The sequence below is a fragment of the Odocoileus virginianus genome, unplaced genomic scaffold, assembly GCF_023699985.2.
Source record: "Odocoileus virginianus isolate 20LAN1187 ecotype Illinois unplaced genomic scaffold, Ovbor_1.2 Unplaced_Scaffold_2, whole genome shotgun sequence".
NCBI classification, from domain to species: domain Eukaryota; kingdom Metazoa; phylum Chordata; class Mammalia; order Artiodactyla; family Cervidae; genus Odocoileus; species Odocoileus virginianus.
Genome location: NW_027224264.1, coordinates 5,977,751 through 6,000,493, shown reverse-complemented (window position 1 = coordinate 6,000,493; position 22,743 = coordinate 5,977,751). Strand labels below are relative to the sequence as shown.

Here is a 22,743-nt window from a genome sequence, read left to right as displayed (position 1 = left end):
CAGGGATCAAATCTGGTCCCTCAGCAATGAAAGCACAGAGTCCTAACCATTGGACAACCAGGGAATTCCCCAGGAAATCTTGTGTCTTAAGTTTTACATTTACCTTTCCTCTATAGGACCAGAGGAAGCTGCATTAAAAGGCTGCATTTTTAAAAAGACAACTGTAAGCAAATTATTGAGTGGACAGTCATCAGTTCAAGACAATTAGCCTTCTATTTTATTATTACAGACTCATCATTTGCTGCATTTCAAGTAAAAGTAACTGATGTTACCTAGAAATATTTTAGTGATGTTTAGAGAGAGGAATTGAAACATGGTGGGGACTTGTGTGTGTTGGAATTCTGTGTGTTCATTTACAAAAATGAGTCTTTGTGCTCCTGTGAATCTCTTGCTACCATAGCCAACTCAAACCTAAAGTTTCTCATTGAGAGACTTTTCATACATGTCAATTTAAAATACCAAGTCTTCATGGGGCTAAGGTGAATCACAACAGAACCTGGATATATGGTTTTTACTACTTTATATTGATTGTTTAGCTTTAGTATCACAGGCAGAAGCTCTGAAAGAAGAAAATGACAGCCTCCGTTGGCAGCTAGATGCCTACCGGAATGAGGTAGAACTGCTCAAGCAAGAACAAGGCAAAGCCCACAGAGAAGATGACCCAAACAAGGAACAGCAGCTGAAGCTCCTGCAGCAAGCCCTGCAAGGAATGCAACAGGTAAAGGCATTTTGGTTTTCTGAGCTCTTTGGAAGGCTAGTAATCAGCTCCTCACCTGTAAAAGGGCCCCCAGAAGCAAATAGGATAGTAAACCTCTTCTTCTTGATATTCTGTTTTCTGACATGGCTGAGGAAGGGATTACATATTTTAGTTCATGAAATCTTTGGTAAATACAGAGAAAACAATGGATCACCAGTTTCCAAAGAATGTGCATTCAGTAAAACATACTTAGCAATAAAACTACACTGAGCATAACCTAATCTTTTCTTTATGCTACCAAATATACTTTAGGATTTGAATAGAGTCTCAAGGTCATTATGAAGAACCTTAATTACTTAGATATGCAAAAGTGTTGGTAAATAAATATCTAGTTGATACAATGCTAAATAATACAGTCTTTTAGAAGAAATGACCGGAATCCTACCCTTGATTTGGGTGGAAGGAGGGATGTCATGGGCTTTTAAGTATCAGTGTTTTGGGGTACATAATACCAATTTGCTTTTGTTTTGTTTTCACAGTCATTTGTGTGAATGAGTTTACCTGCACATTATCCCAAGTGTAAAAAGTAAAGTAAATAAGTGCATCCAACTGTAATTGCATTCAAAAACAACACTGTGTAATAGATGCTCTATGTCTAGAAGTTTTACATGGTTATCACCGCAACAAGCCTACTATTTAAAGATACAGCATCTGTTCCCATTAGAGCAAAGGAATAGTACTTTTCAGTAAGGGTACTATCCTCTTCTGTATTGCCAGACTACCAGCCATTTTCCTTACAACTTAAATTGTGCAATAATTTTTTAATTGTGTGCCTTGGAATTATCTAGGGTGAAGCTTATTGATGGTTAGAAATCACAAATTGTGAACATGGAGTCTCTTCTGGCACTAAGAGCCCATGTTCCTATTACTTCTGCTATCGTTGTCTTCCTATGTGACAAGCAAGATCACATTAATATTTCACCTTTCCTATTAACAAAATGTGTGAAGTAATGGTTACCTTCCTTTTACTGTCACCATGGAGTTTAATTAGAACATGTAAGTTAATCAGAGATCTTTCCACCAAAAAAATACATCTCCTCAGCTAGACATCAAAGAATTTTGACAATGTACATTGTACTGTGTCTTTTATCCTTCTCAATGGTCTTTTGCAAGGCTCTGAAAAGCAAAACATTTTCCTATTGTGGTTTTCCCCTCTTTCCTTGATTTCGAAACCACTCCACCTAAGAATGGAGTGGTTCAGTTGAAAACTAATGAACTTTTTTTTTTCATTCCATCGCTTCAAAAACCTCAGTGAGACAATTAGGTCTCTACCTCCTGAAAAATTAATTTTACTTATTTTGATTACCTTTTATTGGAAAGTAGCCATGTAAACCATGGTAAAATTTCTGCCATCTTATCCCCAATAGATGTATAGTCTAATATGTTGGTTAAGAACACTGGCTGTGGGGTTGACTCCCCCTGAACTGAAATTCCAGCTCTGGCACTGACTATCGGAATAGCCTTAGGCAAACCACTAAACCTCTCTAATCTTCAGGCTTATGTATCATAGGATTATTGTGAGGCTTAAATGAGATCATGCATGTGAAACCCTTTGCATAATACTTGGCACATGTTAGATACTAAACACATAGTATTCGTAATAATCATTAATGATGAATCCAGTTCCTTGCCTACTGATAAGGGAACTAACATTTGTGAAATTGGATTCTTTACTACTTTCCTCACAGAAATTGAGCTTGGCTAGGAAAATGGCTATTTGCAAGAATGCTTTACAACATTAAGCTCAGTTCTATGCCAAAATCAAGATATTGTCCACATAGTATTAACTGCACCCTACACTTACATCACTTCCTTGGTGGCTCAGGGATAAAGAGTCCCCATGCCAATGCAGGAGACCCAGGTTCAGTCCCTCAGTCAGAAAGATCCCCTGGAGAAGGAAATGGCAAACCACTCCAGTATTCTTGCCTGGGAAATATCATGGACAGAGGAGCCTGGCAGGCTGCAGTCCATGGGGTCGCAGAGTCAGACACGACTTAACAACTGAACAACAACACCCTTACATCTGGCTGGAATAGGAAAATTAAGTGATTAGATCAATCAGTTTCTCAGAGTGTTTCTAAAATATGAACAAATCCAAAAGACTTCTAAGAGCCAGATAAAATCATTTCAAGTGAAAAGTGTCTTGATTTTCCCTTTAGTATCTTTGCATGTAGAAATGAGTGTGTGTGCTGGGGGAAAGTGAGGCAGGCCTGCCTAATATCTAACTTCAGCCAGGGTTTTTAAGTGAAGTGTGGCTTCTTAGGACTTGATTGTCTTTGGTCTTTCTTGTAGCATCTACTGAAAGTCCAAGAGGAATACAAAAGGAAAGAAGCTGAACTGGAAAAAATCAAAGATGACAAGCTACAGGTGGAAAAAATGCTGGAAAATCTCAAAGAAAAGGTACATGAATCCTAAGTGTGCCTTTTCCCTTGTTCCTTTCCTGCTTTTCAGTGACAATGAAAATGCCCTGGAAGTTCCTACCAAAAGGTGTCAAATGCGAAGTCTTTGGTTGAATGGAGATTAAAAGCCTCCTCTCCAGGCTAATTCTTGAATCAAGGGCTCAGCATTTAGATTTGAGTCCTTTTCAGTTCTGAAGGTTCAGGAAAGTGTACTTTTCAATGAATAAAATGTCCGTCCATCCCTAATATTCCTCAGTCTTCCTTCTTGGAAACGATCAGAGTATATACCTCATCACTGCTTCCTTCAGTCAAAATCCGTGTGACACAAACTACTTTTAATTAAGCATTTCATTAAATGAAGAAACTCAAGTACAACTAGAACATTGACATTTCTTTGCAGACACTCCATCTAGTATGATAATGAGCTGCTGTAGGTTGAAATAGCCAAAACCAAAAGGGAGGGGGTGGGCAGACTTGGAAAGCAAACTAGGAGACACATTATGCTAAAGCTAGGTAATAGTAACAGGGAAGGCAAAATGGGATTCTGCCTAATGAGGACCAACAAGGACCTCAGAGAAAGTCTACTAAATTTCTGGATGAATTAATATATTGCAACCACGCATCGGGTGTCCAGTCTATTTAAGGTGTGTAAAGTCAACTGGTGGCGTCTCCGTGTCACACCTCTCTAACCTCTTTTATGCCTGAACCAAGTGAAGTTATTCTCTGAAAAGAAAAAGGCCCATTGACCAGAGCTGCCTGACTTTAATGTCTCAGAAGGAAGAGAAGATTAGAAGCTTAGACCAAGAGCCAGAAATCAATTCCACAGTTCTGCAGTTCCACAAGCGCTTGTGCCCTTTCTCTTCTGTGCTCAGCTCAGAAAGATGCAATGCATACAGGCCCTGGGTGTGTCTGTGAGCATAGTGACTCCCCTAGAGTGCCATTAAGAACTGGCAACATTAGTGTAGTTGAAACAAATGATGAAAGTGTTTTCCAGAGGCCATTTGCAATATGCTTTTAATTCTTCCACTTCATAAAACCAACTCACTTTCCAGTTTTGTGGGTGCTATTAAAGAAACCAGCATAATCCCAGACAAATTCATTTATCAAGCATTTAATTGAAAAGTGCCAAAGCTGCTCTATTTAGCAGGACTTGCCTCATACAAGCAGAGCTTCTAAAATGTCCCAGAGCTTCTACTTAGCTCCGTTTCACTTCTTGCATAAGATGGAATGTGTTGTGTAGCCAGAAGGCTATAGATAAACAGGGGGTTACACTAATGACATTAAGCTTAAAATCACTCTTCAGGATTGACATCACTAATTGACTTGAGGGCTTTTTAGTGTAATCAGCCCTCTGCTTTGTAAAGTATTTCATTTAAAGAAGTGAAGGGTCAAATGGTACAGAAGAATCTTGCTGTTTTAGAAGTAAGTCTAAGTGTTTCCCATTTTTGAATCTGCATATACCATGAAAGAAAGTGAAGTTGCTCAGTTGTGTCCGACTCTTTGCGACCCTGTGGACTGTAGCCTACCAGGCTCCTCCATCCATGGGATTCTCCAGGCAAGAATACTGGAGTGGGTTGCCATTTCCTTCTCCAGGGAATCTTCCTGACCCAGGGATCAAACCTGGGTCTCCCGCATTGCAGGCAGATGCTTTAACCTTTGAGCCACCAGGGAAGCCATGGAGTGGCAGCTAAAGAGGACAGAAGGAGAGATGCAACTGATAATGAGGAACATGTGAGTCAGAATATGTTTTTGTCCTGTTATTTTAAGGGAGGCTTCCTTCAGAGAAAGTCATGAGAGTTCATTATAAACCGATCTTCTCTGGGAAGCTGATTTGTGACCACATATTTCAAACTGACACAATTAGGTTAGAAAGCAAAGTACCATCACATTAGACTGGAAAAATAATTTCAGGTTGAAAGGAAAGCAATAAGTTTTGGTGAGGAGGGATCTTTTTTCTTTTTGTTTGGGTTTCTTGACAGTAAACTGCAGTGTGAGTTATCGTCAGTGTTTTGCAATATAACAATGTGACTTATGTCTGTCTTCCTGCAGAAAGAACTAGCTCTTTGAATCTGCTAGTAAAATGCAAGGTGATAAGCAGCCCTTCAATACACCTTCTAATTTTTTAAATGCCAGCTGTAATAAAATTGAAGTCAGGTTTCAGTCAGGCTGCATGTTGATTCAAGATAGCTAAAACTTCTCAGAATGTCTTCATATCTTAAATCAACCCCAATCTGTTAAACTCTCACACTTAAGAAATGTCTTACTGGATCATGTAATGTTTTAAGGGGGTTAGAAGCAGATGTACAGCCTGTGGCTTAGAAGTGAGCCAGCAGTTTAAATCAAACTTGGTGTGATGGTTACTGACCGGATTGGATTCTAAAGGCCAAAGATTGAGTAGGTCATCAAGAAAGATTTCCCTTCTGACTACAGCCTGGAAGCCTGTAAATCCACAAAACAACATGTCTTGCAGCAAAGACCATTAGTTTCATTTAGGGACAGCATCCTGGAAGCTTTGAAGGCATCTTTAAAGGAAAAAAAGAAGGAAGCCTGTCCCTGCTGAGAGCTTGTGGAAGGAAAGAAGTAACAAAACATTTGAGTCAACCATGATCCACTCCCCTTGCGGGCCATTTCCCCAGCGCTCTCTTTTACAATAGCAGTGATACTGAAGCAGGGATTCCTTTCATTCCTTCTTCTGAAGACTCTTCCTCCACAGTCATAATACAGAAAAGATGTTTTCAGTACCCAAAGAGAGAAAGATCCAAGAGAGGTCTGGAGGCCTTTTTCAGTTTGGTTGTTGGTCATGGATTTCACCCCAGCCCTCTTATGAAATATATCCACTATGCTCAGAAAGAAAACACTTTCAACAACAAGGAAGGCCACTGATTACTGATAGTTTTGGCAGCAGTCATTTCTTGCTTTAAAGTCATAAATATCCTAACTGATGATGCCCTTATCAGAGAGGACAGAGAGAGAAAGAGAGCTGATGGTCAATAAATTAAGGCTCTAATATTCAGTTCAAGAGCCAACAGTTGATTACCCATGAGTGGATCAGCTACACTGTAGATTCTCCATTCAAATATGGGACTGACCTTTAGCAGAGTGTGGAACCTAAAATAAAAAAGAATGGTCTTTTTCACATTGGGTGGCCTGGGATGAAATTCTGGCTCTGTCATTTTCTAGCAATATGATCTTAGACAAGTTACCCAATTTACCTGAGCCTCAATTTCCTCATCTGTAGAATGGAGATAGGTTACCTGCCAGTTCCTGGCATCTCACAGACAATTAATGCTGGGTAGGGTTCCCAAGATTACCAGACTGGGTCTGGTTCCCAAGTCAAGAATGATGAAGGCAGAAGGAAAAAAAACTAGTGAAGATATATGTCTAAATTCATCTGTGTGTTTTGAAGCCTTATAAGTAAGCTTTGGATTATCAGTGATGCTTTTATAGTTTACACTATTTTCTCTTCCATTCAATAATCAAAATTGCACAGTTTTGCTTTTGAGGTGCTGTTAAGAAGTTCCCTGTTGTATAGTTGGAACCAAGTCTGTTACCATATGGGGCTTCCCTGGTGGCTCAGTGGTCAAGAATCCACCTGTCAATGCAGGAGACCTGGGTTCGATCCCTGGGTTGGGAAGATCCCCTGGAGTAAGAAATGGCAACCCACTCCAGTATTCTTTTGCCTGGAGAATCCCATGGACAGAGGAGCCTGTGGGGCTATAGTCCATGGGGTCTCACAGAGTCTGATGTGACGGAGCACAACAACAACATAATTGGAGGGCTTCCTAGGTGGCTCAGTGGTAAAGAATCTGCCTGCCAATGGCAGGAGATGCAGGAGACATGGTTTGATCCCTGGGTTGGGAAGATCCCCTGGAGGAGGAGATGGCAACCCACTCCAGCATTCTTGCCTGGAGAATCCCATGGACAGAGGAGCCTGGCGGGCTACAGTCCATAGGGTTGCAGAGTCAGACACGACTGAAGCGACTTAGCATGCACGCATGCCCTGTTACCATATAAGGTGCACTGACCTAAGAGACATATTATTCCCACAGGAAAGCTGTGCCTCTAGACTGTGTGCGTCGAGCCAGGATAGTGATTACCCTCTGGAGAAGACTCTGAACAGCTGTCCTGTCAAATCTGAACGCGAAGCCCTGCTAGTTGGTAAGGAAGTGAATACATTCAATGTATAAAGTGCAGTGGAGTGGGGGAAAGGAGTAACCTAAGATGAATGAGCACATACCAAGTGTTCATGAGGCATGCCAGTGCAAGAACCCAGAGTCCTGAAGATGATAGGATAAGGACAAGTACAGATTTCAGTCAAAGTGGTAACGGCATCTCCCAGCCCTCTTCAAGCTTCTGGTGGCCACTGCCACATCAAGTGTGTCCGTATAAGCACTATGCTAAGAGGGGGTCTGCTAGAGAAACATGTGGTAGATTTTTAAAAGATAGGTGAGCCCTCTCACTCCCTCTCAAGGGGCAGTGCAGACATTGTTTGGCAGAGAGCTTTCCCAGATGAGCCTCATATCTTCCCAGGTTACTGGCAGGCAACCCAGGAGGCTGTCTATGGGGTGTTTGAACACTGATGGGCTCTGATGAGACAAATGCTAGAATTGCTCTCACTACATAGAAATTGATTGACAGAGGCAAGATAGCATCAGTGGTTAAGGAATCAGACAGAACTGGCTTCCTGTCTTGACCCCTCCATTTCCATCATTGAGTTTCGGTTCCTCCATCTTCAAAATGGGAATAATATTAGCTATCTCAAAGCAGCTGTAGGTATTAAATACAACAATTCATCTAAATCACTTAACACAGTGTCCAGCCCATAGCAAGCCCTCAATGAATGAGAACCATTTTGCACTTAACGGCACTATTCACGAATGGCTTGTTGACTTTACATTCTGTTTGGAAAACAGTGGCAGATGGAGGTCTGAAAATATTCAGTCATTTAAAAAAGGGCTGATCTTGGGCCTTAGCAGATAATCCCAGCTGCCTTCTAGGAATCTGAGCTGCACAATAGTCCCACCCCAATCTCGAAAGTTCTCCACACTAATTAGCTTCTGCATATTTTGAAGATATATCTGCCTCCTTCGGTAATGGATATTATATTCAGATCTAACACTTTGATATGATAATAAAGATGCACAGGGGATCTGCCAGTGAGTCTTCAAGAAGAGTGACAACTTATTTCCGTTTTCCAACTCAAAGTTCTTTAACAAATTGGCATGGCAACAGGGAGACCTGTCAGAGGAGAGCCATGGGTAGGAGGAAGCCTCTGAAAATGGATAGTTCTAGAAACAAAGATTCTTAAGTGTTTCATGTTTTGTTTTGTATTTTTAAAGAAAGAAGTCTTGAGCTGACAGAAAGGAAGATCTATTTTTTTAAATTGGTTATTTGGGTGTGAACCCACAAAAACTACTTCATGTTTTGAAACCTCTGTAGTTATTTCTTGGCGTTTGACAGCCTTTCTTGGTCATAGCATCTAGAATTCCTTTGAGCATGGACTGTATTCTTCAGAATTTAAGTTTCTGAGCTTGAGTCAGTGTTTGGAAATTCAATTTACCAAGTCATTTAAGAGGAAAGTAGTGTTATAAGCAATAGTATCCATTTTGAGTAGAGTTTCGAATCCTACAATCAGTTCTTCCTGGATCCTCCAACCCACCCACTTGCCATCTGTATTTGGAGGATTTTTGCAAAGAACTTATTTGTACTTCAACCTACCATTTGAACTTGTGATATGCTTCGTCAATTGCTTAAAGGGATAGACAAATTGTAGTTTTACAAACCAAATCGAAGTTAGCTTTTGTTTCTTGCCAGTTTTCAGTAAGCTCAATTCTGAATCCATGAGATATACCTAAGATTTTATGAAAAGAGATGAATTTAAAAAAAAAACATAGTAGACTTTTGAACAATTTATATTCTACCTGTTGCCAGAGAAAGTAGTATTAGCACAATTAACCTGATGGCCAAAATAATCAAGGCAATGTATGTAGCCGCCAGTCCCCCCAGAGTTATGCTGAGTAGCAGTCATGCACATTCCTGGAGGCTATAAATTGCTATAAGAATTCTGATACTGGAAGAGATTCAGGGCTCTGAGGACAAACAGAATGCTAGTCATCACCTGAGTGAATGAAATGTTTGTCTTTTCTTTACAGAGCTACTCACAGAATAAAACCCAAATACAATCAACAGATTCTCTTGTGAGAAGCACAAGTTTAATCAGGCAAAGTCCATGATTTGTACTTTTGCTACGACAGCAAGACATGATTAAATGCATAAGAAGCTAAAATCCAATGTAAGACAGTGCAGAAGAACTGCAAAATACCCAGCACAATCGAAATTCATTGTAAAGTTTTAAATTCATTGTAAAATGTAGAACTCAAATGGCATTTAGCCATCAGGAATGATGGGAGTGACTCCTCAAATGCCAGATTTTTCTCCAGGTGGTATAGGGCAGTGAGAGGCAGTCCACAGAGTGGTTGAGAGCAACTGTTTGGGTTCAAATGCCTGCCGCTTACCAGCTATGTGACTTAGGGCAAGTTACTTAAACATTCTGTGCCTCAATGTCTCCTCATCTGTGAAAGGGGAATGGTAATACCTATCTCACAGGGTTGTTGTGAAGATTAAATGAGTGTGTGTGTATATATATATGTAAACTTAGAAGAGTACCTGATATGTAATATGGTGTACATATGAGCTAACTCTTGCTAGACACTATCATGTGGCATCTCAGCGAATACAACGCTCAAGTGTAACCTCCATGCTATTGTGTTTATAGGAATTATCTCCACATTCCTTCATGTCCACCCATTTGGAGCAAGCATTGAATATATCTGCTCCTACTTGCACCGTCTTGATAATAAGGTATGTGGGGTCCCGAGATGGGCATGCAATGCGATGTAGGATTCTTTGTGAACAGGTGGCCTCACTCTTCTCAAGCACAAATAAGTCACTAGTAATCACTGTAAGGAAAATTCCTTCACCTATTCTCTCACTGTGATCCAGCATCAACTTTCTCTCTTGCAAGTAGGGTGGCCATCTGTCCCTGTTTGCCTGGGGCTGAGGGGTTTCCTGGGACTTGGGACTTCCAGTGCTGATACCGGGGAAGTCCTAGGCCAATCTGAATGAGCTGGCCACCCTACTTCCAAGATACATCTTAGAAGAATTTTCCTCCTTTTTCTTAATTTACATATCAGATGCTAATTAAGCATTATTTCTCACCAATCAAACTTCTGCCCTGGGCCTTTAGACATTAGCAAATGTAAATTTTCAATTGGAAGTCTTACTCCAACCACCTCCCGGACTGTTGAGATCACCACTGCCATTATCTAAAATGACACAACCAGGCAGGGACACAAGAAGTTGGAACAATGAGTCTGTAATACAGACTGAATGTTTGCTCACAGCTGATCTCATGGACCAGTTTCTTCCCTGGATGCCACCTGTAGGGAACTCACAAAGCCTCGGGAGCAAGGGTAAGTGCCAGTTACCTAGAAAGTCAAGGATGCATGCCTCGTATAGACAGGAGGGGGCATGTGACCCCTCAGAATAAATAAAGTCCTGATAGATTTCTTTTTCAGAAGCAGAATTCAGTTAAAGCTGTTCATGGATTGTACTCACTATTTCACAGGTTCTGGGCCTTTTGACAAGTGCCATTGGAATATAGATTCCTGACAGTCAGCTGTCCAAAGTGTTAAGCCATTTAAGAATATGTCCACTTAACAGAGGCACTGGCCCATTTGGAAATCCAGAAGGTGATTCATCCTCCTCATGGCATTTGTTTTAGTTCTAGCTAGCACTCCCCTGTCATTTATCTCTGGGCAGAGATGCTATTCTGCAATTAAGTGGCTGGCCCATTTGACAGTGAAAGGAGGAATGGAATGTGAGCACCAGGAACAAGGGATCCATTGAAGTGATTTGAAATTGAACTCTGTGTCAATAAAAACAATCTTTTTTTTTAACTGCAAAAATAATGCAAACATTATCTTTTAAATGTAAGCAATATAGAACTACAGTAAAGGCAAATGCACAGTTCCCTGCAAGGCCACCTCTCAAGGATAACCATCATTGGTGGTTTGGCATAGCTTATTCAGACTCTTTTGTATACATCTGCTGTACCTATATTGTATGTATATATCTATAAACAGTATAGATACATGTTTTTTTGTGGTGAGGATTCAATTCTACAGCGTGCTTCTTTCACTTGACTGGATACAGCCCGCCACTAGCACGGGGACAAAGCCTGACCTGACTCCCAGTCTAGTGCCAGTTCCTCCTGGGCAGCTTCGTGCTGGGGTAGTGCCAGGGCCTCCCAAGGAGAGTCTGCAATGGTCCCAATGGAACCTGGGGGCCCCTCCTACCAGCTTTAGGAATGTTCAGGGTGGCAGCAACTTGGGGTTTCTTTACAGATCCCCTAGTGCTCTTCAGTCAGGTCCTAGTGCCCGAGTTCAGTTAGGAAAGTTGCTACTGACATAAAGATGACTGCATGAAGCAAGCCCTAAGAGTCCACAGATTTGTTTTTGTTTTTGTATTGATATGTATGTGTGAGAGAGAGAGAGAAGTGGGAACACAGAGCTATTTATTCCTGTCACTTTTCCTTTGAAAACTGACATGTGTGAAGACTTCTGCTTTGGTGGCAGCCATTTCTGCCTCCCTCCCCTCCCCAAAGGGTTTGCAGCTTCAGTGGACCTGAACATAACATCACCAGCACTGATAAGCCATCATTCAGCTGGCTGCAGACCCAAGGCTCTCCACACGACTGACACCAGCTCTTTCCCAGAGAAAGCTCGGTGGCGATCAATCTCAAAAACATCCTTCTAAGTGAAAGGAACTAGTCACGAAAGACTATAGATTGTACGATTGCACATGTATGAATTTTCCCCCCAGAATGTAAAACGACGGTGAAAAAACCCGAGTCTGGGTTGGGGAGTAAGGACACAAAGGAACACAAAGGGACTTTGGGGGAATGTTCTAAAACTGAATTGTGGTGACAGTTGGATAATTGTATAACTTTACTAAGATTCATCAATGTGCACATAAAAAGTAGGTAAATTTACTGTATGTAAATTATACCTAAATAAAGCAGTTATGAAATACAGAAACAAAAAGAAAGCTCAGCGGACTCAGGTGGTCATAGCAGAAGAAGGCTTCCATCTGGAATCCACTCAACCAACCACATATGCAAGGGAGGGGAAGGTCAACCCCACGCCCAGCACACACATGTGCACATCAGCTTTCTGAAGCAGTACTAGGGGGAAAGCCAGGTTAGGAAGGTGGGGCTGGTTTTGAATGGAGATGTCCTCTCTCTCCCACAGATCTGTACCAGTGATGTGGAATGTCTCATGAGCCGACTCCAGCACACCTTCAAGCAGGAAATGACTGGAGTGGGAGCCAGTCTGGAGAAGAGATGGAAATTCTGTGGCTTTGAGGGCTTGAAACTGACCTGAATCCCTTTGCCTAACAACCTGGGATCCTGAAAATACATGTGTGTTGGACAAGCTTTTAGAAAGTGATTTGTATTTTCAATGCTTTTCAAGTGGAAATTGCTTTAAATTTGTCAGTTCATTCCTGGAATATCTTTTGAGTTAAAATAAGGATCCTAGAACAGCACTTCAAGCTACAGGCCCTAAAAGAAGTCGACTTAAACCACAAGTGCTGTAACTTCCTCTCTTTCTGTCAATTGGTTGTCTTTTTTTATTAGTAGTATTAAAAAGGCCTGAGGCTAATGTGTATTTAGGGTGTTTTCAGTGTCTGTACTACTGTTGTAGACTTTGGTATTTTTTAAACACTGTTAACTGAAATGTTTTGATGATTTGTACGTGATTTGTGTTTCGGAACTTCTCTTTACATTAATGTTGCTACTGGTGAGAGGAATGACAGGAGCACTAGGGACTCCATAACTGACATTGTCTTTCCAATCCCCAGTAGGCCAGTGAGTGAATAACGCATCAGTGTCTTCTAGAAGGTGCTTGACCAGGTTCACCTTTTAAAAGACAAAGCATGGTTTGTGGCTTTTTGCAAAATTACTGTGAACCAAAAGTTGACAAATGTTTCAGAGTTATTTTCTCTAATGTTTATTTCAAAATTAAAAAAAACCAATGTATTCATGGAAAGCAAGTGTCCAGTATGACTGGCATGTGTATGTGGTATTCAGAATCACCTTGTAAATAGTTTGCTTTTCAAGGAGGGCATGTTTTCTATGAATTAAAACATACCTGTGTGCTCGCCTTCACACAAACACACACACACATACACATTGGCAGGAGTTTATTTTAATATGCTTTCTCCTCTGGCCTTCTGACAAAGTCTGGTGGTCCCTTTTCTTTTGCTATCAGTGTGTTGAATTGCAAACCATGTACTGCTGTAAATACTATGTTTACTTTATGCTGAATGTTTGCAAACAGTTGATAGGAGTATTAATAGAGAATTCTTCATAATGGATAAATAATGAGCTAGGGTGTGTGAAGCTTCATGAAAATAGGTCAGCTCCACCTGGAGTGCTGAGTGCTGAGAACAAGTCCAGTTGTGCGTGGACCAGTCAGAAGTCTTGTTTGATGGGAAAGAAAGGGAAAGGATGAGGACTGGAGGCTTATATCTTGAGGCAGAGATGGTCTTTTCTTCTGTGGTGGTGGTGGTGCTTATACTAACATCAGCATGCCCTCCCTTGAGTCTTGATTGAAAAGAAGAGAATGTACTAAGTAAGCAAAGCCAATGAAGAGTATTTCAGGAAAATACTTTGTAAATCAGATGTCAGTAGTGTTCAAAGTTGTATTTTTAAAAGATAAATATTCCTTTTTATACCTCAGTTTGGTGTCCTGTTTTGAATTTTTTGCTCTCTAATCCTTTAGTAAATCATCTCGACTTCCTCCTTTGAGTTACCAGAATATTGGAAGAAGATGCTAAACCTTCTGCTTTGACAGCTAGAAATAGGATTCCACAGCAGCCCATTCATGCTGAAAGCTGGCTTCCCCCTAAGTACCCAGCTGTGGCACCAGCAGGAAGCGAAGGTTATTTTTACACTAGCTTCCTCACTGAAGCATCTCTGTCATTAACACTACAGAAAGCTTTGATTCATCAGTCTCAGGGGTCCTGGAATGCCTTGTTTAATAACATCTATGAAATCAGGGGAAATTTGCCACTTATCAATTATTTCTTATTTAAATAAGTTAAATAAAATGCATTTAAAGCAACACCCAGGCCGCTTGTTCTCCTTTCCTTGATCCACTTGTAGTATAAATGTTCTTTTCCTATTATTCCTGCCAATTTAGTCCAGGAGTACTGCTCCCAACCTGCTTGAATATACTAGTTGCGATGGTGAATTTTGTGTCTCAAGTTAGCTACACTGTAGTGCCCAGTTGCTTGGTCCAACACCAGTCTAGATGTTGCTGTGAAGGTATTTCTGAGATGTGATTAACATTTAAACCAGTGGACTTTGAGTAACATATCTTACCCTCCATAATGTGGGTGGGCCTCATGCAATGAGTTGTGGAGAAAAGAATTGTGCCTCCGGATTTCTTTGGACTCAAAACTGCAGCATTAACAGAAGCCAGAATTTCTAGACCGTCAGCCAGTCCTACAAAATACCAAACTTGGCAACACCCACAATCACATCAGCCAATTCCTATTTAATATATATACATACACACACACACACATATACATATGTGTATACACATACATATATACATATATATGTATATATACATCTGATTGGTTCTGTTTTTTGGAGACTCCTAATGCAGCAGTCCAGAGTTGTTAAAACATATAAAAATAGAGTATGTTTGTATTATAGTACGTAATCAAATTGCAGCACATACCATCTCTCACAATCTTTTTCATTCATCATAGAAATCTATTAAAGAAGCTACTTTTTTCCTTACAACTGCCCAGTGCTATTTATTGTTCTGTTGTTCCTCCTGAATTTTGAAATTTTACTGTTTTGTTATTTTGAGGAGATACAGGAGTAGATACAGGAGTAGATTTTCCCAGATGAAAATGAATAGAAGCATTCTTTTATTTTACAAATGGCTATTTCATCTCTCTTCCTAGTCCTGTGACATTGCCAGTTCTGTTTTTTTTTAAATATTACCAAGTGGCTTATTAAATGTCTCTCGTGCAAATGGAAAAGTTAGTTTTCAGAGAAAATTGGACACGAATCTATATTCAAGTTATACAGTGTTTCATATTTAATTGTGCCCCCAAATGTATGCTTTTCATATAGTGCAGAATAAACTGTGTTACTTGAAAAGACAGCATAGATGTGCAAGACCTTTTGACTCACCTGGTAGGACTGGGTGAGCCCTGGGGATTCTTAGGTGTCTTGGACAATCTATCAAAAAGACCTGGATTCACTTTTCACCACAACTACTACTATCTACTGAGCATCTGTTATGCTGCATAAAGTCACTGTGTGTCTTCAGGCCATTTACATGGACACGATGGAAGCTTCCATTTTTTAAATTAAGGAGAAACAGTACCTCCTTAGAGAGATGTGGTAAAGATTCAACAAGATAGTGTCTGTAAATGCTCAGCCAGTGCCCAGCCCAGAGTGTGTTCACAGTAGACTTATGATTTTATGATTATGGTTCAGTCAAAAGTGATTGCGAGTCATGACCTTGCTCTCATTTTAGGAAAATGTTTTGGGGTTCACACCTAGAATTGTGAGGCTACATCATGTTACTGAGCCTCAAGAAAGGAAATTCAGCTGTTTAAACACATTCAGAACACTGACTCAGTCCCGGGCACTCTGCCAGACACTGGTATGCAAAAGGAGCATGGCTGGCCCTTGCCCTCGGGGAGCTGGAAAGGTAGGCTTTAACACACAGCTTAAATCCTTCATCCCTGGTAAAACTGTGAGATGTACATAGCGCTTCACTGTTTCAACTAAGACTCTGAGATGAAAAGTTCCTAAAAGGCAGAGATGAGATTTGAATCTTCGTCTGTCTAAATGAAAACTCAAAACTTTCTATTGGCCCAATATCTTATTTAACCTTCATATCAGCCTAATTGGTAAGAAGTAGTGGTAAGCCCTACATTGTAAATACATTCACATGCCATTCACACGCACACGCCTTGGTCCTGGAAATTCAAATGGGAACAAAAATACAATCTCTTCCTTCAAAAGTGGACACTCTGGTGAGGATGCTAAAGGGCATAATTATGTACAAGGTGCTGCAGGAGGGACATCGAGGAAGGCTTCACAAATGTCTGCAAGCGTGAAGTATGGTAACAGGAGAAAACAGGCTCAGAAAGGTTCAATTATTTGCCCAAGATACATAGCTAGTCAGTGACAAAGTCCAGGATTTGAACCCAAATCTGCCTGGTTCCACTTATTCTCGCAAAGAGTCAGACATGACTGAAGCAACTTGGCACACATGTGCACTCCAGGCTTTAGGACCTTACGGAGATGATCTCAGATTTGGGTGGAAAATGGGATGTAGGGCATCAGAGAGACTGCCCCCTACCCGTGTTCACTCCATGTCTTGTTTGAATATTAGATTGCCATAAAATTAATAGGCCTTTGGACCTTTGCCACCTTAACTGATTAATATTCCCCAACGAATACCTAACATTGTGCTTCAAAGTGTTTTCAAAGCAACTTCTGTACGTAGACATTGTGTTATCTGATCTTCACAACACCCTCGGGCAAATGGTTCCCTTCCCATTATTGTCACGAAGGAAAACAAGTCTCGGAAGAAGAGCCATATCCTAGGTCACACGGCTACATGGATGGTGGAGCTGGAGTAAGAATGCAGGACTCCTGAACCCTCCCAATTTCCACTCCCTTCAGCTCCAGCCTCTGCCTAGTATGGCTGAGAAAATGTCAAGGAGAGGTTCTTAAGTTTTGGTGCCATGTATCCCTTGGGAAATCTGGTGACGCCTATGAACACTATCAAAATAGCACTTTTAAATACATGAAATAAAAAGGAACCAACTGTACTGAAATAATACCACTATCAAAACACATATGTGACATAGTAACATACGTGCTCCTGTAACACATTAAATAACAATGAGTAATGACAGCTCTAATAACTATCATAATTTTGAAGTACATGAACATAAATATTTCCAAAAAATGCAATAACTTGTGATATGATAATATCACACTTGTGGAAAAATCAAGGGACTGCTAATACCTCCGCATTTTGTTTGCCTACATTTATAATGGAAGAAAATGCCAAGTCTCAGTTAGAGGTCAGTGGAAATCTAAACATATTTTTTCCATCCAAATTCACATGCTTTGTAAGTTCTTCCCACAGTCTCTAAGTTAAAAAAAAAAAACTCATAGAGGAGGTTGATGAAATGTGAATTGAGAGCCCCCAAAGTGGGACCAGGATTAATTTCACTAAATATATTAGTGCCATCACATAGCACCAGTAAATTTTATAAATGATAGAAATACTGATTTTTTTGGTACATTTTGAAATGGTGAAATTCGAAGTCAATGCAAAGCTGGCAGGAGGGTCCCCCAGCCTGTATTTCTGGGTGAAGAAGTGACAGATGAGCTTCAGTATGAGCAAACAGAAAGTAAGGCATTTAGGAAACAGTGAGCCAAATGCTATTCACAAGATGTTAGTCTCCAAACCATCAGTTGCGGCACAGGAAAGGGAACAGTTGTTGGAGAGATGTCCCTGAAGACATCTGTCCAACGTGTGGTTGGAATCATAAAAAGACAACAAATTCTAAACATGTTAAAAAATAGAAACAAAATACAAGACATCATCTTATTCTCATTTTTTTAACAAAAGTTTCATACCCACATCAGTACAACAGTGTGTTTCCATGCGGCTGGGCCTCCAGACATGAAATTCAACATTTCAGTTCAAATGTTGCTCAAGTCATTTTGTCCAAGACACTTCGCCAGCCAGTAGGGAATCCAAGGATGAATATGACAGGGTACCTACCCTTGAGTTTGAAGAGGAGTTCTAAGAAGGAAGACTGCTGGGTTTCAATAACAAAATATGTTCTATTGTGTGGACCAGAACCATATAGCCTGAGAAAAACCTGGAATGTTGAATTCAGTGTTTTTCACATAATAAGTTCCTTTACCCTCCCCTCTCCTGCTCCCTCTCCCTCCGCCTCTCTCTTTCACACACACACACACACACACACACACACATACATGCACACCTGTCTGCAGCACTTGGCACCACCAGTATTACAATCATGCTTTATTTATTCAGCAACAGAAGACACTGAAGTATTTAAGTGAGTTTACAGGATAACTGAAACATGAAACATCCTTCCAATATCAAGTTTTACTTTAAAAATCATTTTAAATGAAAACACTTCTAGGATGTTTTACATCCATTTCCATAGTGTTAGAGGATGCTGGACCTGTCCTGACCTTGCTGTGATGGCGCCATATTGAATCATCATAACAACTTAACTAAAAAACGTTAGTTACAAGAAAAATTGCTGAGAAAAGAATATTCTAGAAATGCTGCAGAGGGGGGCAGGCACTTTTAGCCCTTCAGACAGTTGAGATTCTGAGTAATCTGTATCTAGTGGTCCTACAGGCAGCTCTTAGCCCCAGCATTTCTAGAATGAAGAGCCTGTGTTAGCATAGGTAGGTAGTGCTACTGGAGGCTGGTTTTAGCCACTCAATGAGGAAGGATGTATATCAATGGAATCAGCCAGATTCACCAATCTTGTCTTACTATTCACCAACCTCTGCCCAAATATGCTAATGAGAAATACTACCATGAAATGACAGCTTGGTTTATCAGACAGCTAACTGAAGCAAATTGGACTCCTTGGTTCTGTCACTGGCCCCGAACCCTTAGGCAATTTACTCAGCCTCTGGGTCCCATGAGAGGATGGAAGAGACGATGCTTGCATTGCTGGCTAAGCTTTTCTTTCTCGCTCAGCTAATAGAACCGAGTAGGGCCATGACAGAGTCCCTCAGCCTGTAGCGGCCCAGGTTGATGAGCTTGTGTTCTGGCCAGTGTTCAGAAAGTGAATCTGCACTGTTTTCAACTTGGCAAGCCAGTGGCAGCGCAGGGCTCATAGCACATGAGAATCCTGAGGGACAAAGGTGGAGGGAGGCACAAGTAGAGAATTTTCGCTGCCATCCTCTCCCATGTGAACCCCCAGGCGACTGTATTTACTCCCTTCTGCCCCCAATTAGCCCATGATTCCCCCCTCCTTCACTCGGAAAGGCACAGGGACAAAATAAAATCATACCTACTGCAGACACCAAGCCCCAGGGCCAGTGTGGAATCAGAATTTCTGTGGTCACCTGAGCATAACTCTTTGCTGCGTCCAGCAAGGCAATCAGAGCCTCTAGCAGCAGCTGCTTCAGCTGGTTCTCATGCCTCAGGCCGTCCTCTGCAGGGGAGTAAAGGAAGCCTGTTGAGTCTGTGTGACTCCCAAAGCAGGTTATTCTCATGCAACTCACTGTAGTGACAGTGGCCTGGAATGGAAGCATCCTGGCTTATGTTCACAGGGAAGCAGGTATGTCTCACTCACATAAAGGCTATGGGTCCAGAAATAAACACTCAGAGTAGGATGGAGTGGCCCCTCTGGTTCTTCATTTCTCTGTGAAATATCAGGACATCAACATGCATATTGGTTCCTAATAAATGTTACCCTGAATATACACACTACCGATCCCAAGAGACACAAATGCCTTCTAAGTAGTGCTCCCATCTTTTACCTATCCAGTTGGTTGCTGACTGACTAGTACACACGTCAGCTTTAACAGCCTATCCCATGGGCTCTTGCCCTTTTTAGCCCTAAGAACCTTCCTTCCCTGGCCAGGAGGCAGTACTGCACTGAGGGTGTGCCTTGCTCACCCCAGGGCTGAGACTCAACTAATTTTAGTTAGATGCAGGCAGCTGGCTCATGGTTCTCGTGGATCACCGGGCATATTGGCACAGGGCAATCATGTTGTACTTCTCACTGTCCCTAGGGCTTCAGCATTTGCTGTTGTCAAGCGAAGTCATCCTCAACGTACCATTCTGCTCAGGAGACAAGGGAATGCCAAGGTCTCAACCAAGAACCTCAAAGCAGACCAGATTGCCTGATTCCCCTGGTCCTGAAAGTTCCTTTAAAACTCCCCCCAAAAGGGAAAAGCTAAGCAAAAATGAAAATGAATACAAAAATTTGTGCTACTGGACTTCTTTGGCTGTGCAGTAGTTAAGACTCCACGCTCCCATTGCAAAGAGCTCAGGTTTAATCCCTGGTCAGGGAACTAAGGTCCCACATGCTATGCAGCCCAAACAAAAAGTTTATGCTATCTCCCAGTGTTCGTAGCAGCCTTAGTTACAAGTGCCAAGACAGGGAGACAACCTAAGCATCTATCAACACATGAATGACTAAAAGACACACACACACATACATATACACACAATGAAATACTACTCAGCCACGAAAAGGAATGAAAATTTGCCATTTGCAGCAACATGGGTGGACTTAGAGGGTATTATGCTAAGTGAAATGTCAGACAAAGACAAACACTATATGATATCACTTATATGTGGAATCTAGAAAACACAACAAACTAGTGAATATAACAAAAAAGAAGCAGAATTACAGAGAACAGAATAGTGGTTACCAGTACGGAGGAAGGGGAGAAGCACTATAGAAGTGGGGGAGTGGGAGGTGCAAACTGTTGGATGTAAGGAAGGCTCAGGGATGTATGGTACAACACGGAGAATATAGCCATTATTTTGTAATAACTGTAAATGGAGAGTAACCTTTCCATTATATAAATTATATAAAAATAAAACATTTTAATGGAGGCCTTAAAATATATCACTCAAAACTAAGACAGTTTGAAGGGTGGCAGTGTTGCCACTGTTAACTCTGATGAGACACAAGGCTTGGACTTGCACTTTCCAGGCAAAATGAGATATTTGACCACCGTAAAGGTAGAGTTGTGTCTTCCCTGTAGCTCAGACGGTAAAGAATCTGCCTGCAAAGCAGGAGATCTGGGTTTGATCCCTGGCTCAGGGAGAGCCTCTGGAGAAGGGAATGGCAACCCACTCCAGTATTCTTGCCTGGAGAATCCCATGGACAGAAGAGCCTGGTGGGCTACAGTCTGTGGGGTCACAAAGAGTCAGACAAGACTGAATGACTAACACGACACTACACTGTGTGTTGTGATAATAATGATATAAAATATCTTAACTTATATTTAGAATTAAATAATCTAAATGCAACTATATTTCACCCAGTATGTCTATAAAGACAATGTAGGAAATATAAGAGTTGAGGACTTAGATATGAACCTCTTAATTAAATAGAAGAAGGTCTCATTAAAAAAAAGTCTTCATGCTATCCTGAGCATAAGGAAACAGGCACATCCTCTCTTCTGATGGGAGTGTGAACATTAAAACCTTTCAGAAGGGAGAAGCCTTTATAAGTGCAATCATATGTTACTCTAACAATTTCACTTCTAGAAATCTATCCCTAAAAAATAGCAAAGTGCTAAGATGAATATGACAAGGATATTTAATAACAAATAATTAGAAACAACCCAGATGGGCAAAATTAGGGCAAAGAGAATACCATATAGCAATTAAAACCTATGTCAATATGGCAAGTGTTATGATATGTTCATTGTTAAGTGAGGAAAGTGGTCTGCTTCATATCTGCAAAGTATGCTGTAGGTTTTGTTTAAAATATGTTAATATATATACATCTGTGGACACACGCAAAGAAAGGACTGATGCCACCCTGTTAGCAGTGGCTGTTTCCAGATGGTAGACACAGAGGGAATTTTTCTGTGGTGTTCTGTTTTCCAAATGTCTTATGTTGAATATGCATTACTTCTGTAATCAGGAAGAAGTTATTAAAAGAATATTTAAATGTGGAAGCAAAAAAAGTTATCAGATTGTACAGTATAACAGAGGTTCTAAGTCTAAATTGTAGGGTTTCCATTTTCAATCTTGTAGCAGCCATCTAGCCCTTCTCTCCCTGGGTGTACCTGGTTTCAGATTAAACGTCTCCTCCCTCTTTTTCCTGTTTTCTTCTTATCTGTGATAGGTTAGGAACCATGTCATTAAGCAATAAACGACTTAAACTAAGAAACAATTGAGTAAAGACCTGAAAGTTAAATCAGAGAAAATCACTGATTTATGACTTAAGAAAAAGAAATGCAAAAAATCAAAATGGCTGTCTGAGGAGGCCTTACAAATATCTGTGAAAAGAAGAGAAGTGAAAAGCAAAGGAGAAAAGGAAAGATATACCCATTTGAAAGCAGAGTTCCAAAGAATAAAAGGAGAGATAAGAAAGACTTCCTCAGTGATCAATGCAAAGAAATAGAGGAAAACAATAGAATGAGAAAGACTAGAGATCTCTTCAAGAAAATTAGAGATGCCAAGGGAACATTTCATGCAAAGATGGGCTCAATAAAGGACAGAAATGGTAGGGACCTAACAGAAGCAGAAGATATTAAGAAGAGGTGGCAAGAATACACAGAAGAACTATACAAGAAAGATCTTCATGACCCAGATAACCATGATTGTGTGATCACTCACCTAGAGCCAGACATCCTGGAATGTGAAGTCAAGGGGGCCTTAGGAAGCATCACTACATAATTAGCTTCCAACTAATATAAATAAATGAAAAAAAAAGGAAGCA

At 40.8% G+C, this 22,743-nt stretch overlaps 1 protein-coding gene across 12 annotated transcripts in view; it reads left to right on the top strand.

Annotated features, from left to right (window-relative positions):
- ENOX2 (ecto-NOX disulfide-thiol exchanger 2) overlaps positions 1-14,344 on the top strand; it is a 303,381-nt gene extending 289,037 nt beyond the window's left edge. For 10 of the 12 annotated variants that reach the window (XM_020889721.2, XM_070462302.1, XM_070462301.1 and 7 more), the window contains 5 exons: positions 537-718; positions 3,050-3,157; positions 7,206-7,314; positions 9,932-10,017; positions 12,468-14,344. In XM_020889721.2, the coding sequence (XP_020745380.1) occupies positions 537-718; positions 3,050-3,157; positions 7,206-7,314; positions 9,932-10,017; positions 12,468-12,599 (617 nt within the window). In that variant the 3' untranslated portion in view covers positions 12,600-14,344. The remainder of the gene's footprint in view (positions 1-536; positions 719-3,049; positions 3,158-7,205; positions 7,315-9,931; positions 10,018-12,467) is intronic. The other 2 variants (XM_070462304.1, XM_070462306.1) reach the window with 1 other exon arrangement.
- Positions 14,345-22,743: the final 8,399 nt, after the last annotated feature.